The 17,241-nt window shown below is 39.4% G+C and overlaps 1 protein-coding gene across 4 annotated transcripts in view; it reads left to right on the top strand.

Moving 5' to 3' along the window:
- The window catches only part of DOCK10 (dedicator of cytokinesis 10), a 225,740-nt gene that overhangs the window by 188,658 nt on the left and 19,841 nt on the right, over positions 1-17,241 (top strand). For 2 of the 4 annotated variants that reach the window (XM_037029382.1, XM_037029379.1), the window contains 16 exons: positions 2-118; positions 1,202-1,313; positions 2,013-2,134; positions 2,223-2,337; positions 2,425-2,491; positions 2,933-2,980; positions 3,499-3,600; positions 5,559-5,683; positions 7,192-7,304; positions 8,725-8,862; positions 9,522-9,704; positions 10,253-10,363; positions 11,370-11,585; positions 13,117-13,174; positions 13,500-13,598; positions 16,464-16,570. In XM_037029382.1, coding sequence (XP_036885277.1) covers positions 2-118; positions 1,202-1,313; positions 2,013-2,134; positions 2,223-2,337; positions 2,425-2,491; positions 2,933-2,980; positions 3,499-3,600; positions 5,559-5,683; positions 7,192-7,304; positions 8,725-8,862; positions 9,522-9,704; positions 10,253-10,363; positions 11,370-11,585; positions 13,117-13,174; positions 13,500-13,598; positions 16,464-16,570 — 1,833 coding nt within the window. The remainder of the gene's footprint in view (position 1; positions 119-1,201; positions 1,314-2,012; positions 2,135-2,222; positions 2,338-2,424; positions 2,492-2,932; positions 2,981-3,498; positions 3,601-5,558; positions 5,684-7,191; positions 7,305-8,724; positions 8,863-9,521; positions 9,705-10,252; positions 10,364-11,369; positions 11,586-13,116; positions 13,175-13,499; positions 13,599-16,463; positions 16,571-17,241) is intronic. The other 2 variants (XM_037029381.1, XM_037029380.1) reach the window with 2 other exon arrangements.

Genomic DNA, 17,241 nt, shown 5'->3' with positions numbered 1-17,241 from the left:
GAGAAAGCAGGCCCAGGTAGCAAGTTTATACATGCCCCTCTACGGCATGCTTCTGGACAACATGCCACGGATTTACCTGAAGGACCTGTTTCCTTTCACTGCCAATACATCGAACCAGGCAAGTTCACATACTATTTCCAATGTCTATTTGAATAGAAAGGTAGCCTTTTGTATCTTTTTGCCCGGATACCACTTCCACCCAAATGTGAGCAACTAAGGATTAAACAGCCCTTCTTACAAGATATTTCTGAGGCATTCATATCAGCGCCACTAGATTGGTCACTGAAGCCTTCTACCTGGCTCATCTCTCCAGCACTTTGTGTTTTCGAGTTCCTCTGTCTTCTGCATCATTTTCCAGTTCTCTCCAGCTTCTCCCAGGTTCCTCGGTTGCATCCATAGCTCCATCTTCAGCAGACACTTTTCCCACCACCTTTCTGTCTCAGCTTCATGACCACCTGGTTGTCATATAGCCAAGTCACAGCCCAGGAGTGGCCTGTTTGTCACGCTTCTCCACTGAGCCATCATATTGACTGTACAACAAACCTTGGGATCTGTTACCTGTGTTCAAATCCCAGACACATTAATGCACTGCTGAAACCAGCAGCTGTACAAGATATTACCATCTAGAAGTCAGGTGTTGTGCTTTGAGAACTTGTTTTGGACCTCGTTCAAATCCCAGTAGTTATCAGTTACTAACTGTGATATTACTACTGTAAATTACCCAACTTCTTCAACCACCTAGTTTCTTATTTATAAAGTGGGATAAAAATGCCTCCATCAGAGGTTTTTTATGAGGGTTAAATTGTGTAATAGAAAACACTTATCATAGAAACTAGTACATAGTATTTAGAATCTAGTTTTTAGTAATAGTGATACACATAAGATACCCTATGGTAAAAATGATGTATACTCGATAATATAATCCATGAATAATACCATTTCAGTCATTTAGTCTATACCTAAAGGATAGTTTACAATACATTTAAAATTTTTTTAATCACATACAAAATTAAACTATGACTAAAAGTGTGGTTTTAACTACATTCATTATTATTGCGTGCTTTGGCACAAGACCTTTGCTGGAATATAAAAGATCAAATCAAATGTCATCTAATTGAAAGCACAATGAAGACAGCATTTGTGGGTTTGCAATATTGAAATATGACAATTCCTATTAATTTCTTCTGTGCTTTGAATGCAGGGGTCTAGAGATGACCTCAGCCCCAGTGGAGGACTTCACAGCCAGTCAGCTATGAAACATGCAAACTCTGTGGATACATCATTTTCTAAAGATGTTTTAAATTCCATAGCAGGTACATGAGACTTGTGTTTAACAGTCATCCATGTTTACATTGTGTATTATTGTCCTTTTCACCCAGTCTCTAATCCATTACACATCATTTATATGGCAGAGCGTACTATATTTATATAGCTGAAGAATCGGTTTACATTTTGGAATGCCATCCAATGGTTTCCTCTTCTACTTAGATTTCATTTTTCTTTGGCTCAAGGAGTAGTCCACTCAGATGTTACCAAATTGTGCTTCATTCTGGGAACAGTATTTAAGTCTTCTCTGCATGCCGCCTCCTAAGATAAAATAATTCTTCAACTTCAAAGAATATTTAAAGAACAGTTTTGACACTCTCATCTTAATTTCTTATAAGCTGTCAAAACTGAAGACTTTTTCCCCAAAAGTATCCTTGTGAACTTTTATTAAAGCATTTTTAAAACAGAAACTATTTTAAAAAGCTTTTTAAGACGTCAAAGAAACAAGTTTTATTATATTTCCATTTATCATGGTCTAAATTTTTCTAAGTCCATCATGCTGGCCTGGCCATTGTAATGATGCTCAAAATGTCACATCTTTCTCATGCCAATCCAAGACTCCATTATGTCAAGCTTTCAAAACACTGGTGAATGGTCAACATCTTTTTGGTTCATCATTTTAACTTTTTTTACGTCTGTGTCCATACATCTCATTATCATCCGTGTGCTGTGGCTTGTGTTTACAGCATTTTCATCAATAGCTATTTCTACAGTAAACCATGCTGATTCCAGAGCATCCTTGGCAAGTCTTGACTCCAACCCAAGTACCAATGAGAAGAGCAGTGAGAAGACTGACAACTGTGAAAAGGTAGCACTTCCCCTCGGGTCTTACGCAGCACATTAGGACTCAGAAATCTTGTCCTCTACTCAATGCTTATTGGTTCTTTGATTCCTAGATCCCAAGACCCTTGTCTTTGATAGGCTCAACGCTTCGATTTGACAAGTTAGATCAAGCAGAAACCAGGAGTCTTCTTATGTGCTTTCTTCACATTATAAAGAACATTTCAGAGGGTAAAGAGAGCTTTTAACATTAAAATCTTTAAAAAGAGTAACAGCTGACTTTCAAAGAGTCTCATACTCGATGGTGTTTCCTTTCAGAGACTCTCATCGCATATTGGCAAAGAGCACCCAGTCCGGAGTTGTCTGACTTCTTCAGCATCTTGGAGTAAGTTGTAGTGTTGATTAGTTAATACTTGCTTTTTCTGGAAGCTTCTAAGTGGTTCATTATACCATTCTGCATTTTAAGTACCCATATCCTGAATTATCTATCAATAACAATATGTAAAATATTTAAAGAAAATTTAGCCCTGGCTGGTGTAGCTCAGTGGATTGAGCACAGGCCTGCGAACCACACGATTGCGGTTCGATTCCCAGTCAGGGCACATGCCTGGGTTGCAGGCCAGTTCCCAGCAGGGGACTCACGAGAGGCAACCATACATTGATATTTCTATCCCTCTCTCCTTCCATTCCCCTCTAGAGATAAATAAATAAAATCTTAAAAAAATATATTTAAAGAAAATTTAATCTTTTTTAATGTATTTAAATGACCAATTTTCATAAATAAAAATGCAAATAATTTAAATGTGGCTTTTTTTCCCCTTTCTAGAGTTTGTCTTCAAAGTTTCAGGTACCTAGGAAAACGCAATATAATAAGGTAATAATTTTAATTTCCAATAGGTTGGTCTGTTTTTTCAGAAAGAATTTTGATGTATATTAATGCATCGAGTTAGACTTCTAAATATATGGTAGAAATCTTAAAATGCAAATAAAGATGATAAGGTTGACCTCACATTAGAAGTTTGACAACTGCCCAGAAAGCTGTAGAGGTAGAAAAAAAACACAAAGCACACATTTCTAAGAGAAAACCACCTTTCAGGTACCTTTGAACATACGTATCTACTTGTATCAGGATAACACTTGGAAGACACCAATTTAAGATAATAGTTCTAGTAAACAAAAAAGAAAAATTAATATGGAGTAGCTCTGAGCCGCCGTTCTTTTCTCACTCACCACAGCGCAGCCCTCAGCACCGCCACTGATCCCCCGGTTCTCCATTTCCAGAAGGAAATGTGGTTTTCTTTTTCATGGCATGTGAATTTGTAGTTACCATTCTTTATTTATATATGAAATACAAATCCTGAGCTATGATGAAAACACCTGTTTTTCTTGCAGAAAAATTGCTGCTGCATTTAAATTTGTGCAGTCCACCCAGAACAATGGGACTCTCAAAGGGTCGAATCCTTCCTGCCAGACCTCGGGCCTCTTGTCACAATGGTAATGCCACATTTGCTTGATATTTAAAATTATATTGTGCGTATATGTCTGTGTGTGTCTATGCATTTATTCATGGGCTGTGGACACACATGCACGTGTGCACACATATGTGTGTAAGTGTGTATATATATTTCAAACCAAATGAACAATTCAACTGTGTTTCTCTGAAGAAATTTCTAAGGTACCTCCACATCTCCCCACTAACTGTAAAAATTTAAGAGGCAAAGACTACCGCTTATTTACATGTACCAAGGGCACAATGCCTTGCATGGAATAAGGGTTAATAACTCTTCATTTAATTGAGCCTAAAAAGGAATAACTCCAATAAATGCCTCATTCAGTGTTTGCTAATCTCCCAGTGATGGAGTAACATGTGAAGTCATGTATCTCCATTATTTTTGGTAATTTTAGTGTTTTAGCAGTGTTCTTAGAGCTGAAATTGCTTTTTAAAGGGTAACAGGCAATGAGGAAGTATGGATGGCCGCATAAGCTCATTTTAGATTCCTTGTCATTAGACAGATTCCGCTGGCGTGCAGGATATTCATTAACCTATTTTATGGGAAACATTTGGCCTGGAATCCTATCTTAACGCTCCTCTGGGTCTACTAAATAAGAAAAGTTTTTTCCAGTTTGATTTATTCTTCCCAAAGGTATAATAATATATAATATTTTTAAATGTCTATATTTTAGAAAGAGTTTTAGAAAGAAATATTAAAGTGGTATAGAGCCAGCAAATTTTGCCTCTCTGTCTATGAGGATCTCTTGAAATTGCCCCTTTGTGAGAAACTAAAGGAAAAAATGTAATCGTGGTGTTTTGATAGTGGTAAGAAAGTAGAGAACCATCAACAATTACTTGTTGCATTTAATGACAATAACAACCTCCCTGAGGTCACTGCAGTTCTATACATGTTAGGTGTGTCCTTTCTGAACCATCTGGACATACCCTGACCATTTCTGCCCCTCCCCTCCTAGAAACAGGGGCTTGCTCTCCAGGAGTTCAAGACTGAAGCGAACTCAAATCCTGGAAACATTCCAGTCCCAAAGGTCCAAGCCCTCTGTCCCAGATCTCATGATTCCCTGTAGGTTCAGGAATGACCCAGACACCCCTGGCCACTCAAAGCCAAAGTGAGATCTCTTGGAACCCAGGTTCATCAGAGTATTTGAGGAGTATGACACGGAGAAAACCATGGCCTCTTTTTCAGGTCTGACCCTTTAGGGTACCTCCGATTGTCTGCTATCCTCAATGGCATATTACCTTGGCCAAATGGTAGTCTAAGTCACAGATGAGAATGGAAAGTATTCCTACTACCACAGTACCACTGGCTCATTCCCCTAGCTGGAAGTGCCAAGGAGGCATTGAGTGAGAGTCATTGCAGGTCATGGTCATTGCCCTGGGGAAGGTGCCCTCCAGAGGCCCCCAGCTCTCTCTGCCCCACATGGATCCTGTGTTGACAGGACTCAAATGGAAAGACAAAACCTGAAGAATTTCCAGATATGAACATCTAGGAGGGCAAGAGCTGTTTTAGACTAGATTTTACTTTTTCACATTTTGCCTCCTAAAAATAATTTCACACAATGGAGCTATCCAGCATTGTAATACATTTTTAATATCTGCCATTCTGTCTTTCTGACCTCCCAATAGCCAGCCTCACATCCACAGAATCGCATGATTCATTAAATACTAATGAATATGCTTATACAGATTTAAATTCACTATTACTCTTCTATTATCTTTCAGTATTGCTTATCTTTCTGAACCTTTCTTTTGGCTTAAATAAAATTTCTTCAAAAGGATTTTCGAAGTCCCTCCTATTATGTCCACTTTAATTAATATTTTCAATAAAGAGTCTCAATTCAAAAAAATGGTTTTATATTTGCCTCAATCTAAAATACTTGAATGCACATTTGGATATCACACCCCTGTTACTTTAACCATTTTTCCGGTTTTTAATTTTCAGGATGAACACCAATCCCAGTCATGAAGGACACAAGCAGCACAGATCACAAACTTTACCTATAATTCGAGGCAAAAATGCACTCTCCAACCCCAAACTCTTACAGATGTTGGACAGCACCATGACCAGTAAGTAAATGAGAAATAATAAGAACAGGTGATGATCACTTTTTCTCCAGATGGCTGCAGGGTATGAAGTGCATTATAATGTTTCAGAAATGGAAAGATCGCTGTGGCACCGCTGAAGTCACCATTTTCCAGGCTTGCTGCAGCCTGGGGTTCTTAGAGATGGACTCACCACAGTGTGCTTAGAATGTATAGTGTTCTTATGAGGAAAGGAGCAGGAAAGCAAAACTCTCAGCATCGGATGCCTAGTGCAGCTCCTCTGAAAATATGGCCTTTGGTGTTATGAAGGTTATGCAGTCCTCTCTCAATCGGGTTATTTATTGGCTGATCTGGGGGGAAGAGAAAAACAGTGTCCATGGCCCAGAAATAGGAAGCATGACATCTTGAATCCAGTGATGCATGCACTTCAGCTTGTGAGTGAGGAAAAAATGAAGCCAGAGTTTTGTATCATGTAAATGTTAGTGATTGTGGACACATGACCACAGTGAGCCATATGAAGGTATATGCCGTATCCTATAAATATATTTAATGCCTTTCTGAGGGGGCCGTGAATGCAGATAGTCTTTTGAAACCATACATTTGGTCTCTTAGCCTAGGAGCCAAAAACTTGACCCAGACTAACTATGGAAGAAATATGAATCTGTTGATGATTGAATTAGTGGAAAAGATTAAGAAGTGATAGAAGTAGACCACTCTGGTCTTTGGACTCTTTATAGCTGAACAGTGTGAAAGGGAACACACACTGTCTTAGTCGAAGCTGCTATAAGACACCATAGACTGGGTGACTTAAACAACATTTATTTCTCACAGTTTTAGAGGCTGGGAGGTCCAAGATCAAGATGTCAGTAGATGTAGCCCTGGCTGGTGTAGCTCAGTGGATTGGGCACGGGCCTGCGAACCACACGATTACGGTTCAATTCCCAGTCAGGGCACATGCCTGGGTTGCAGGCCAGTTCCCAGCAGGGGACTCATGAGAGGCAACCACACATTGATATTTCTCTCCTTCTCTCCTTCCCTTCCCCTCTAAAGATAAATAAATAAAATCTTTTTAAAAAAGATGTCAGTAGATTTAATGTCCAGTGAGAACCCACCTCCTGGTTTGCAGCTGGCTGGGCTGCCTTCTTGCTGTGTCCTTCCATAATGGAGAGAGAGGGACCATCTTTCTGGTGTCTCTTCTTAGAAAGGACTAATCCCATTCGTGGGGCTTCACTCTTGTGACCTAATGACTCCCCAACGAGCTCACCTCCAAGCACCATCACACTGGAATTCACATCAGTGTATAAATTGGGGGAGACACAAACATTTAGTCTATAGAACCCACTAAAGATTCTTTCTGGCGTTTTTGACTCAGCCCTTAATGAAGTTGAATAAACAAAAATATTTTAATAAATGATTCATTAAAACACTAGTAAACACTGAATATGTAATAACAAAAGAAAGCCCATGATCAGATACAAAGAGTTACCTTAGATGTCTCCATGTATGTTCTATGTTCTACTCTGTACTTTTAGGCAGTTCCAATGAAATAGACATCGTGCACCACGTGGACACAGAGGCCAATGTAGCTACAGAGGTTTGCCTGACTATTCTGGACCTGCTGTCTCTCTTCACTCAGATTCACCAGGTGAGTGTGATCACAGCTTCTTCTGCAATGTGACAAAATGCAGGGTATAAAAGTCAGGTGATGTCAAGAACCTGAATTAAAATATTTTATGAAATCATTTAACCTATGTAAATCAACCTAAGTGTTAGTGGAGACCATGTTAAAGAAGTGATACAGATTTTTATCAGAAGTTGACTATTGTTCAATTGATATCTCTTCAGTGAAATCATACCACTAAGTACTATTAGAATAGCTAAAGTTACAGAGACTGACTGTACCAAGTTATGCCAAAGATATGAAGAAACTGGAACTCTCCCTCACTAGTAAGGGGGATACAAAGTGCTATAAACACTTTGGAAAATGGTATATCAGTGTAAAAAATTAAACACACATCACATCAGTCATGTGACACACCATCTCTATACTAGGAATTTACCTAGAAGAAATAAAAGCATTTGTCCACACAAACCTTTGTGCACAAATATTCATGAAAACTTTTCTTTTTAATAACTAAATTCTGGAAACAACCTAAATGTATATCAATAGGAGAATGGCTTTAAAAAATGGTGTTATATTCATAGACTCAATACAATTCAGTTGTGCTCAGTAAAAAAACAAAAAAACAAAATAAAGTATATGCTGGACAGTTTCATTTATATAAAATTTTATAAAATGCTAACTGTAGAAATTACATGTTAATTAAACCTCAGTAAAGCTGCTAAAGACATTATCTGCACCTACTGAGTACACAGACGTTAAGATTTGAACTATGAAAAGTTGGATGTGTTGAATAAAGTCTACATCAAGCAGAATGAGTACACCTAGAAAGCCCTGTAGGTGAAAGGTCAGCATGGCGGTAGACAAAGAAATCACCACATTTTAATTTTTATTGCTCAGTGGAAATGTCACTCAAAGCTCATACCTCTTAGGGTTTTTACAAATGCCCATGGTGACTTGCCTGTCTGTGACTGTATCTCCTACCTCTCTCACGACCTCAGCCCACTCCCGTGCTCAGGCTATTCTGATCTTTTTTTCCTCAACCTTGAAGTCACAAGCTCCTTGCCAACTCCTGTCCCTGAGTCAATACTCCTTCTTTGGACAGCACCCCCAGATTTGCCCATGGCACACTCTTTAGCTCACACATCAATCTTTCCATTAGACAGTCTTATCTAACCACCCTATCTAAAGTAGAACCCTACTCTGACAGCGAGTACTTTCTATCATAACATATCATTCTACTCTACCTTCTCATTTAGTAATTTTTTTCAATCACTGCTGTGTCGGCTTCACCAGGAATGTAGACCTTCTCCTCTTACTCAGCATTTTATTTCCATCACCCAGAATTGTGCTACCACCGTGGAGATTCACACAAAAAAACATCTTTGAGAGAATTCAGGTGTCCTTTCCATCCTCCTAAATAACTTCTGTGTTAACTTTCCAGAGGCAACTCCAACAATCTGAATGTCAAAATTCACTGATGAAACGAGTCTTCGATACCTACATGCTCTTTTTCCAAGTCAACCAGTCAGCTGCAGCACTGAAGCACGTGTTTGCTTCCTTGAGACTGTTTGTATGCAAGGTAAGAGTGCCCCGGCTCCAGTGAAAGGGTGATAACCAATGCATGTTCATCCTTAAGTCTTCCGGTATGGAGGAAAGGTATGTTTTCTTTCATTTTGGTATATTGGTAGTAAACTGTTTATTTGCTTTTATTAAACTTTTTGATTCATGGTCTCAGTATAACGTCAGAGCCTGGACAACCTATCTGCTTGAATATCAAAAGGAAATGAAATTAACATCTGGCCACCAATTCTTTGAGTTCTCAGTGTTTGTGGCAGAATTAGGGAAATTGCACACCATGAACTGTGAAGTCCATTCATGCCAAGTGCAGGTTCCTTATGAAAGTAGCTATAGCCATGACCTTGGAGGGCCCCTGTGGCTTTACAATGTGGGACAAACAGAAAACAGTTCAAAGCTCTCACTCAGCCCTCTTGGGTTATCATTATTTATTTATGCATGGGATACTTACAACATAGAGAATCATTTTTATGTCTAGAAGAAAAAGAGGAATACTAACATAGATTTTAATAAATAATAGTATATCCTCTTCCACTGGCAAATAGAAGAAAAGACTGAGTTAAAAGAAAGAAGGATTTCATTCTGAGGAACTTTAAAATGCCAGAGAGAGCAGAGCACAGCGAAGGAGTGCAGCTGACTTCACCAGCATTTCCCTTTCCGTAGTTCCCTTCCGCGTTCTTCCAAGGGCCTGCCGACCTGTGTGGCTCGTTCTGCTACGAAGTCCTAAAGTGCTGCAACCACAGGTCACGGTCGACTCAGACAGAAGCGTCAGCACTCCTCTACTTCTTCATGAGGAAGAATTTTGAATTTAACAAGCAGAAGTCAATTGTCCGATCCCACTTACAAGTAAGTGCTGCTAATTTTCAGTAACGCTGTTTGTGTCCAAGCCACTGCTCGGTTTCAGCATTAATAAGAGCCCGTTGTCTGCACAGCAACCAGTCACCAAGTGCCTCTGCCGATTCTGCCCTTAAAGGTGCCCGTCACACTCAGTTCTGATTCATGGGCTGCAGGCAGCTGGGCAGAAATCAGCAAGGCCCGTACCTCCACCTGAACTTCTCCTTTCTTCAGCCAGGATAGAATTCTTCACCAGTAAAATGTACACAGTACACAACTCAAGCAACCACGGCTTCTCTAGGATGCCAAATCCCACCAGATCCTAAAAGCATAAATTTCTTTCGTCAAGGCACCCTAACATTCTTGCAACCTTCCTTAAGTATTTAAGTTGGAAAGAAAAGCCCAGCATGGGCCTTCTAAAGATTTAATACATAACGATGTCATTCATTGGGCCTACTGGGAGAAATGAACAACACATGCATCCAATCCGGTGGATTTCTTTATAACTCCTATTTCTGAGTTACTCATTGCCGTGGTTCCATTTGTCTTTTCGCTTTCAGCTCATCAAGGCTGTGAGTCAGTTGATAGCTGATGCTGGGATCGGAGGCTCCCGGTTTCAACACTCCCTTGCAATCGCCAATAATTTTGCTAATGGAGACAAACAAATGAAAGTAAGAAATGGTTTGTGGGCTTTTTTAATAATTGGGAACCAAGTAACCTGGATTATTTTTGTGAGATATCTAAATCAATGACAAAATACAAATTTTGTATAGTGAGATTTTGCATCCTTACATTAAGTTTGCATGTTTGAACTGATAATCAGTTCTAACAGCTTCAGAATGTAATCTGCTGAGTGTAATTTCCAAGATATGTGAGCGAATAGTGTGTAACAAGGAAACACCACAAATACCCAGAAATCTAGTGATTCTCTCATAATTCCATTCTTGGCCAAATTTATCTTATCTTCTTTTAGAACATTCTGAAGACTTTCCTTTAGTCAGGACACTGAAGAGTCCAGGAGTGGAGCCTGGCTTCAGGCATGGCTAAATACAGGGGTCAAAATAATGTTTTCAGATGCCCTCCTCCTTCTATCTATTTTTGCCCATCCTTCTACCTCTCAGTTTAAATTTCCACATTGTTTATTCCAGTTACAGGTAGGTTTTCCCCACGAGTTCTTTCTTTCAAAAATTATAAGGATGCTGGTAGTATTCCATGAGTGGAAAAAGCACCTTGTCCCATAGAACCAGCTGAAGTCCCAGGACTGAATCTCTTTCCTCCAACCTTGTATCATATGCCTACCCCTATACCAATCACTGTGGCCTGAGGGGATCAAATAATATGATTGGCTCAGCCAGTATCATGTGCTCCCCCCACCTTGGTGCCTGGGAATGAAGTAGTCCCTTCAAATCACAGGAACATGAGGCAGAGAGGAGAGCCTCTCAAAGGCCAATCAGGATACTATTAGTAGAAAAAGGTAGGATGGAAGATCAAAAATGTAACCTACTGCAATTTTTAATTTTGAATGTGCATAACCACAATCGCAATGCATAGAATGCATGTATAAAGCATGTTCATATTTATGAACAATATATAGGATGCACCAAACTGTGATGCCAATCCATTAGGAGCCTAAACTAAGCTAAGGAGATAATGACTCGGGCTCTTTCTGTTCCAAAGAACAGCAATTTCCCAGCGGAGGTGAAAGATCTGACCAAACGTATAAGGACTGTTTTGATGGCCACAGCTCAGATGAAGGAGCATGAGAAGGACCCCGAGATGCTGGTGGATCTCCAGTACAGCCTGGCAAACTCCTACGCAAGCACCCCAGAGCTACGGAGGACCTGGTTGGAGAGCATGGCCAAGATTCACGCGAGGAATGGAGACCTGTCCGAGGTCATTGTCAAGGGCTTTCGTTCTCCTTCAGCATTGTCATTTCTATCAGGGCAATGAGGTTTTCACTTACAGTGGGAATATAAAACAGGATCATATTTTCCCACTAATCTGGATATGGCCTAATTCTACATGATGTGCATTCAATTTGCTGCCTGGCCCCATGCAAATGAAACCAAATAAAGGCATGTCTATAGGGACAATTGTAGGTTATGCCATGCCGAGCTGAATTCTACAAACCTAAGGCTAAGGAGGATGGCTGTAAGGGTTCTGGACATTAAGACCCCTATAAGTTAGGGGTCTGTGTTTTCAAGCTTCTTCCCTGTAATTGGAGGTGGACAGGGAAGCTCACCACCTTGGTGAGTAAACTCAGGCTGCGGCGACCCATCCTCATTTGCAGCCAGTCTGCATTGGCGATGGAGAAAGTGACACTCCTGAGAGCCACATGAGTGAAGAGTGTCCACTGGGTGAAGGTTACAAATCCATGGCTAACATTTGCATGTCAGTTTAAATGCTCAGCAGATTTATAAGCCGCAATTCACAGATGGCTTGCGGACACCAGATAGGAAAGTTCTGCTTTGTTCTCAGAAATATGCCCCCTCTGGGAAAAGATTAACTTATCTCAGGTGGTCCTAAAGCTCTTCTAAGCACCCGTGAGGGACTCTGGGGTGGAAACAGAGCCTCGCCTGGTGGCCATTCGATGAGGACAAGAATGCAAAACTCTGTTTCCCTTGGACTGCCCTAAAAATGGAAAAATTCCTCCATAAAACTTCAAAGGGAAAAGTGGAAGTCTTCAACAAGTGAAGTTCTAGTGTGTGCTCAGCAGTGTTTAAGGCTTTACAGGAGACAGTAGAGAACAATGAAATATCGCCTGTGTCATCAGGTTGAGGGGAACAGACACGACATGATACCTTAAGTCCCACTGTTTAACCAAGGGCCACCTTGTCAGGCAACCACTTTAAAGACAGTACATATCCAAGTGAGGACCATTACCAGAGGCAAGAAAAGTAAGAAGGCCGCTTGTGCTGTTTCCTGTTTAGAACCAGATGTATAATTTACAGTTTTCACAAGAAAAGAGAACTGTGGATTTAAATATATATTTATAAATATATAAGTGTATGTTTATATATATATATACACACACACACACACACACACATATGGTATGGGTGGGGAGAAGTAGGTTTTACAGCTGTGAGTATGCAAAACACAGTTTATTCAGCTATTGTCATAATCATAACCTGCATGTCTTTTTCATTATGAACAACTGCAAACCTGCTTTTGCCCACCCCTGTATATTATACTTAGAGAAAGAAAGACATAAACTTAGATATTAAGGAAGGAAGATGCATGGGAAGATTTTTCAGGCCAGCTTATTCATCCACCCGAAAACTACTTGAAAATCTAATTGATTCTTAGTTTTGTTATTAAAAGGGTTCCACATATGCAGACACGGGATACTACTCACCCGAGATTTAGGCAAAAAGCCGAGTGCACGGTGTGCCCTCCGCTGACACTGTCTGTCTCACCACAGGCTGCCATGTGCTACATCCACATTGCTGCCCTCATCGCAGAATACCTGAAGAGAAAGGGTAAGGTGGCCGGGGAGGGAGGCAAAGTCTGGAAGTCAACATGCTGAGGCCCAACTTAAAAGTCATTGATTAATTTTAGATTTCTTAACCTTTCATGTTTCATTCAGCAACATTCATTGTCACAAATCTGTCTAATCCTATTGTGCTCTGAAGTTTTAACTCTCTCTTTCATGCTGTTATCATGTTGATTTTATGTACAGCAAGGCTAACGGTCAGCTTCTTAGTTGGAATGAGAGTGATGCGTCGGTTAAGGATGTGTAATTTTGAAAGCTTGAATTAACACAACCATGTAGCAATGTCCTAACCTCATCTCGCACTACCATAGGTTACTGGAAAGCAGAAAAGATTTGCACACCGTCCCTGCTCTCGGAGGATGTCCACCCCTGTGATAGCAACCCATTACTAACAAGTCCCGGTGGCGGAAGTGAGTGGTCTAACCAAGCGCCTTTACCCCACAGAACAATGCGGAGGAAATTAAACTGCAGTTTAAATTTTACTTCAAAGAAACTCTTGACTGTATTCCTGGAAGCAAAAACTGTGTCAGATATACATAACTTACTCCGTAAAATCTTGAAGTTCCTAACATTCAGAAATCCCATCCCTTCGAATTTTATGAAGTTTAGATTACTGAAAAGTTTTTAGCAAACAGAACTTCATCTTATCCTATATTGTTATGAGTTATAGCCATATTTTCCTACCAATTTACCTGCTAGTCAGCCTTTGGGATTTTATTCTGAAATTGATGAATTATTTAAAATTGCAAGAGAAGTCTATTTCAATTATGAAATGTAATAAAACTATTTTTAAAAAGGATGTAAAATGAAAACATGTAACTAAAGTACATATATAAGACTATACTTATAATTAGCATGTCCCATTTTCTTTTCCAAATGCATAACTGATCCTGAAAATTTATAACATATAATAATTTATAATATTGATTTCCATTTATTAGAAATATTCTATCTTCATTGTTTGATATAAAAGATTTTATAATGATAACTAAATAATTACTCTTTGTAAAAAGATTTGACAATATAGTTAACACAATTAAACCATTTTCTTTTGCAAGAGTTTGCCCAAACCCAAAGTTTATGAGCTGCAATCTGCTTTACAACTTAAGCTTCAAAAAGCTGTGGAAAAGTCAGTGTATACAAAATAGAAACAAATCTTTAGATATAAAGATTAAAGCACTAAACAAAAGCTAAATGAACTCTAACTCTTTAGTTAGAGTATTTTGGAAATGTAATTTGTCCCTTATTTATTTATTTATTTATTTGTTTTACTTTGCATTTCTTTATTTCTCTGTTTATACATGAATGTGACTCGGGGTTTTCCCCCTTTTTAACTTATTTATTTAATTGTTGTATAAGTACAGTTTTCTGTCTTTTACTCCCATCCCAGCCCACCACCACCCCGCTCAGTGCTCCCCACCTCCCTCCCATTTCCACCCCCCCTTAGTTTTTGTCCATGTGTCCTTTATACTAGTTCCCGCAAACCCTTCCCCTTTTCCCCTGGAATTCCCTCCCCTGTCCCTTATTCTCTTAAATACAGATGTATTTTCTAAAGAATCTCAGTGGATTTTACAAAGAAGACATTTGAACCAAATGACCGAAGTGAACTGTGGGACTGTGCGGTCACTTTTGGGGGGACCCGGGAGGAGAGACCAGGCCCAGCATCACCGCTCACTCCCACACTAACAGACAGGGACCTGCTCCCTGTTTCGAATTTCCTGTTGAGCCTTTCTTTTCCGGCGAGCAGTCACCCAAATCATTATTGTTCTGTTTAACATGCCCTCCTTCCCCATCTCTTTTTAATCATTACCAGATAGCACACAGTTCCATAAAGACTATTTCAAATTCTAGCTAAAACACAAATTGGAGAAACCTGATAAAACTAAGTTTGAATTGAGAAGTTGTAGAAACTTATATCCCAAATTTTGTGCAAACTTGAATATTCAAAACATTTTAAAAACCCACTTTTAGACCTGAAGTAGTATTAGAATATATCATAGCCATAGAGGAAAGAATGCATTTGTTTAGTAAACTTTAAATTAAGGAATGTGATCATTTATGAGGCACTAGCATATGTACATATCCATATATTTGAAGTCCTCGGTCTGCTTTTTGTTACAATGTTTCTAAGTCAGAGGAGCAAACTACCCCTTCCAACAATGTGAATGGGAATAATACGCGTAAATACAGGTGACTCCAGAAAACACAGCCCTCATAATGACCACTGTCCTGGGAGAAGTCTGTCGTGACATTTCCTGCCACAATCAATTCTCATGTATTTTAATACCTGTTTAATTACAGCAGGAATATTACTATAGAGATGTAGGAATGTAGACTTTTTAATGCAAGGATTAGATTGCAATAATTCTTATCACTACAATTTTCAGCACGTTTGGAGGTGGTGATTAAGCCACACAGCCAATGAGCTGATACTTAAAAAGGAAGACTCGCCACAGAAGCTTTAGTTCCAAAAGCCTGTGCCCACGTCAGGCACTGGACCAGGCTCCAACTGAGGCAGCATCCCAGTTAGTTACCAGTAACAAGTCTTGGAGTCAGGTGCCGTTGCCCCCTCCTGATTACAAATGAGAAAACCAAGAGAAGTTCAGCAACCTTCCCGGAGCTTGCAGTTAGTTTGGGGTGGCCGAAGTTCAAGGCTGGGCTGTCACTCAAGGCTGTGTTCCTGACCACTCATACTCCCCACCATTCAGATCCAATCCCTCCTCGGGGAACATACCCATTATCAACTGTTTTCATATATATCCTCAGAGCCAGCCCTTTTTAAATCTTGGTAACAAAGATGCTAGAAAACAATTAAGAAGTTGTCTAGATAACGCCAAGGAGTAAAAGTGAGTGAGTTATACCGGGCATTGTCTTTATAATGCACTGACCATAAGAGGTATTTTCTCAAATACCAATCTTTTCAACCACCCTTTGAGATAGATAGAAAGATGTTAATGCCTCCAGCTTAATGAACTTGAGAGACAGGTGCAAGGAGGCTAGTTAAACCCGAATGTTGGAATGACGTCAACCTGCAGATCGTGGGGTCTGCCCATCAGCTTCTTACAGAAAACATGTCACCAGAAAATACTACAAAATTAGAAAAGGGTGACACTGGTTGCCTGACACAGAGTGTTTATCAACAGTCACAGTCTAGCCATCCTGTCGACTGTGTCAGCATTATACTGCCACCTGTAACACCGTGAAGAAGGGCATCGTCTAGTCCAAGCAATATCTGACCCAAATGATAATGTTGCATTTCTCCTATTCCCCTCAAGGTATGTTCTCTATGGGCTGGCCAGCCTTTCTGAGCATTACCCCAAATATTAAAGAAGAAGGAGCAATGAAAGAAGATTCTGGAATGCAAGACACACCATACAATGAGGTTAGAGCAAAATAATCGAGTATATAGTAATTTAGGAAAGAGAGCCTTTGCATTGTAACATTGAACTAAATAGGGAGGAGAAAATCTTATTCAGAAGTCAAATGAAGTTATACCATGCCTGAGGCAAAATGAAATGCAGGCTAAAATTCAGCTAAGATTAATCAATACCAGATGTTGTGATAGAGCATAATTTTCAATGAAAATTTAAGCTAAACTTTACTTCTCTAAGATGAACCCAAATATATATGATCAGCTCTCCTATGAGATAAATAATGTCTAGTCCTTTTGTGAATGTAGTAAAGGATGCTAAAATTTTGGGGAGGTGTGCCTAACTTTTTTTAATACATTAGAAAGTTTATTTACGAATACATTTGAACAGAGAGGTACACTAGTTTCTGCAGAAAACCTCCTGGTATGTAAGCCTTGGTTATTTTTCACTAATAAAAATAAGCTTCTACTGGGAATAACTTAGCAATAGTTCTATCGAAGAAAATAACACCCCCTCATCAAGTAAGTAAAATATTACATAAATTATTTTTTAATTATAATATTGCATAGATTGAAAGTGACAATACAGAAAGCAAATTTGGGAGTGGATTTTAAGGAAATTTTACATATTGTTCTACATTAATTTAATGTACATTGCAAAAAGACATTGTATGTAACTACAT

This window comes from Sturnira hondurensis, unplaced genomic scaffold (assembly GCF_014824575.4).
Source record: "Sturnira hondurensis isolate 20B ecotype Veracruz unplaced genomic scaffold, ASM1482457v3 Scaffold0020237, whole genome shotgun sequence".
NCBI classification, from domain to species: domain Eukaryota; kingdom Metazoa; phylum Chordata; class Mammalia; order Chiroptera; family Phyllostomidae; genus Sturnira; species Sturnira hondurensis.
Note: the sequence above shows the minus strand (reverse complement) of the source record. Positions and strands in the feature narration are given on the sequence as shown.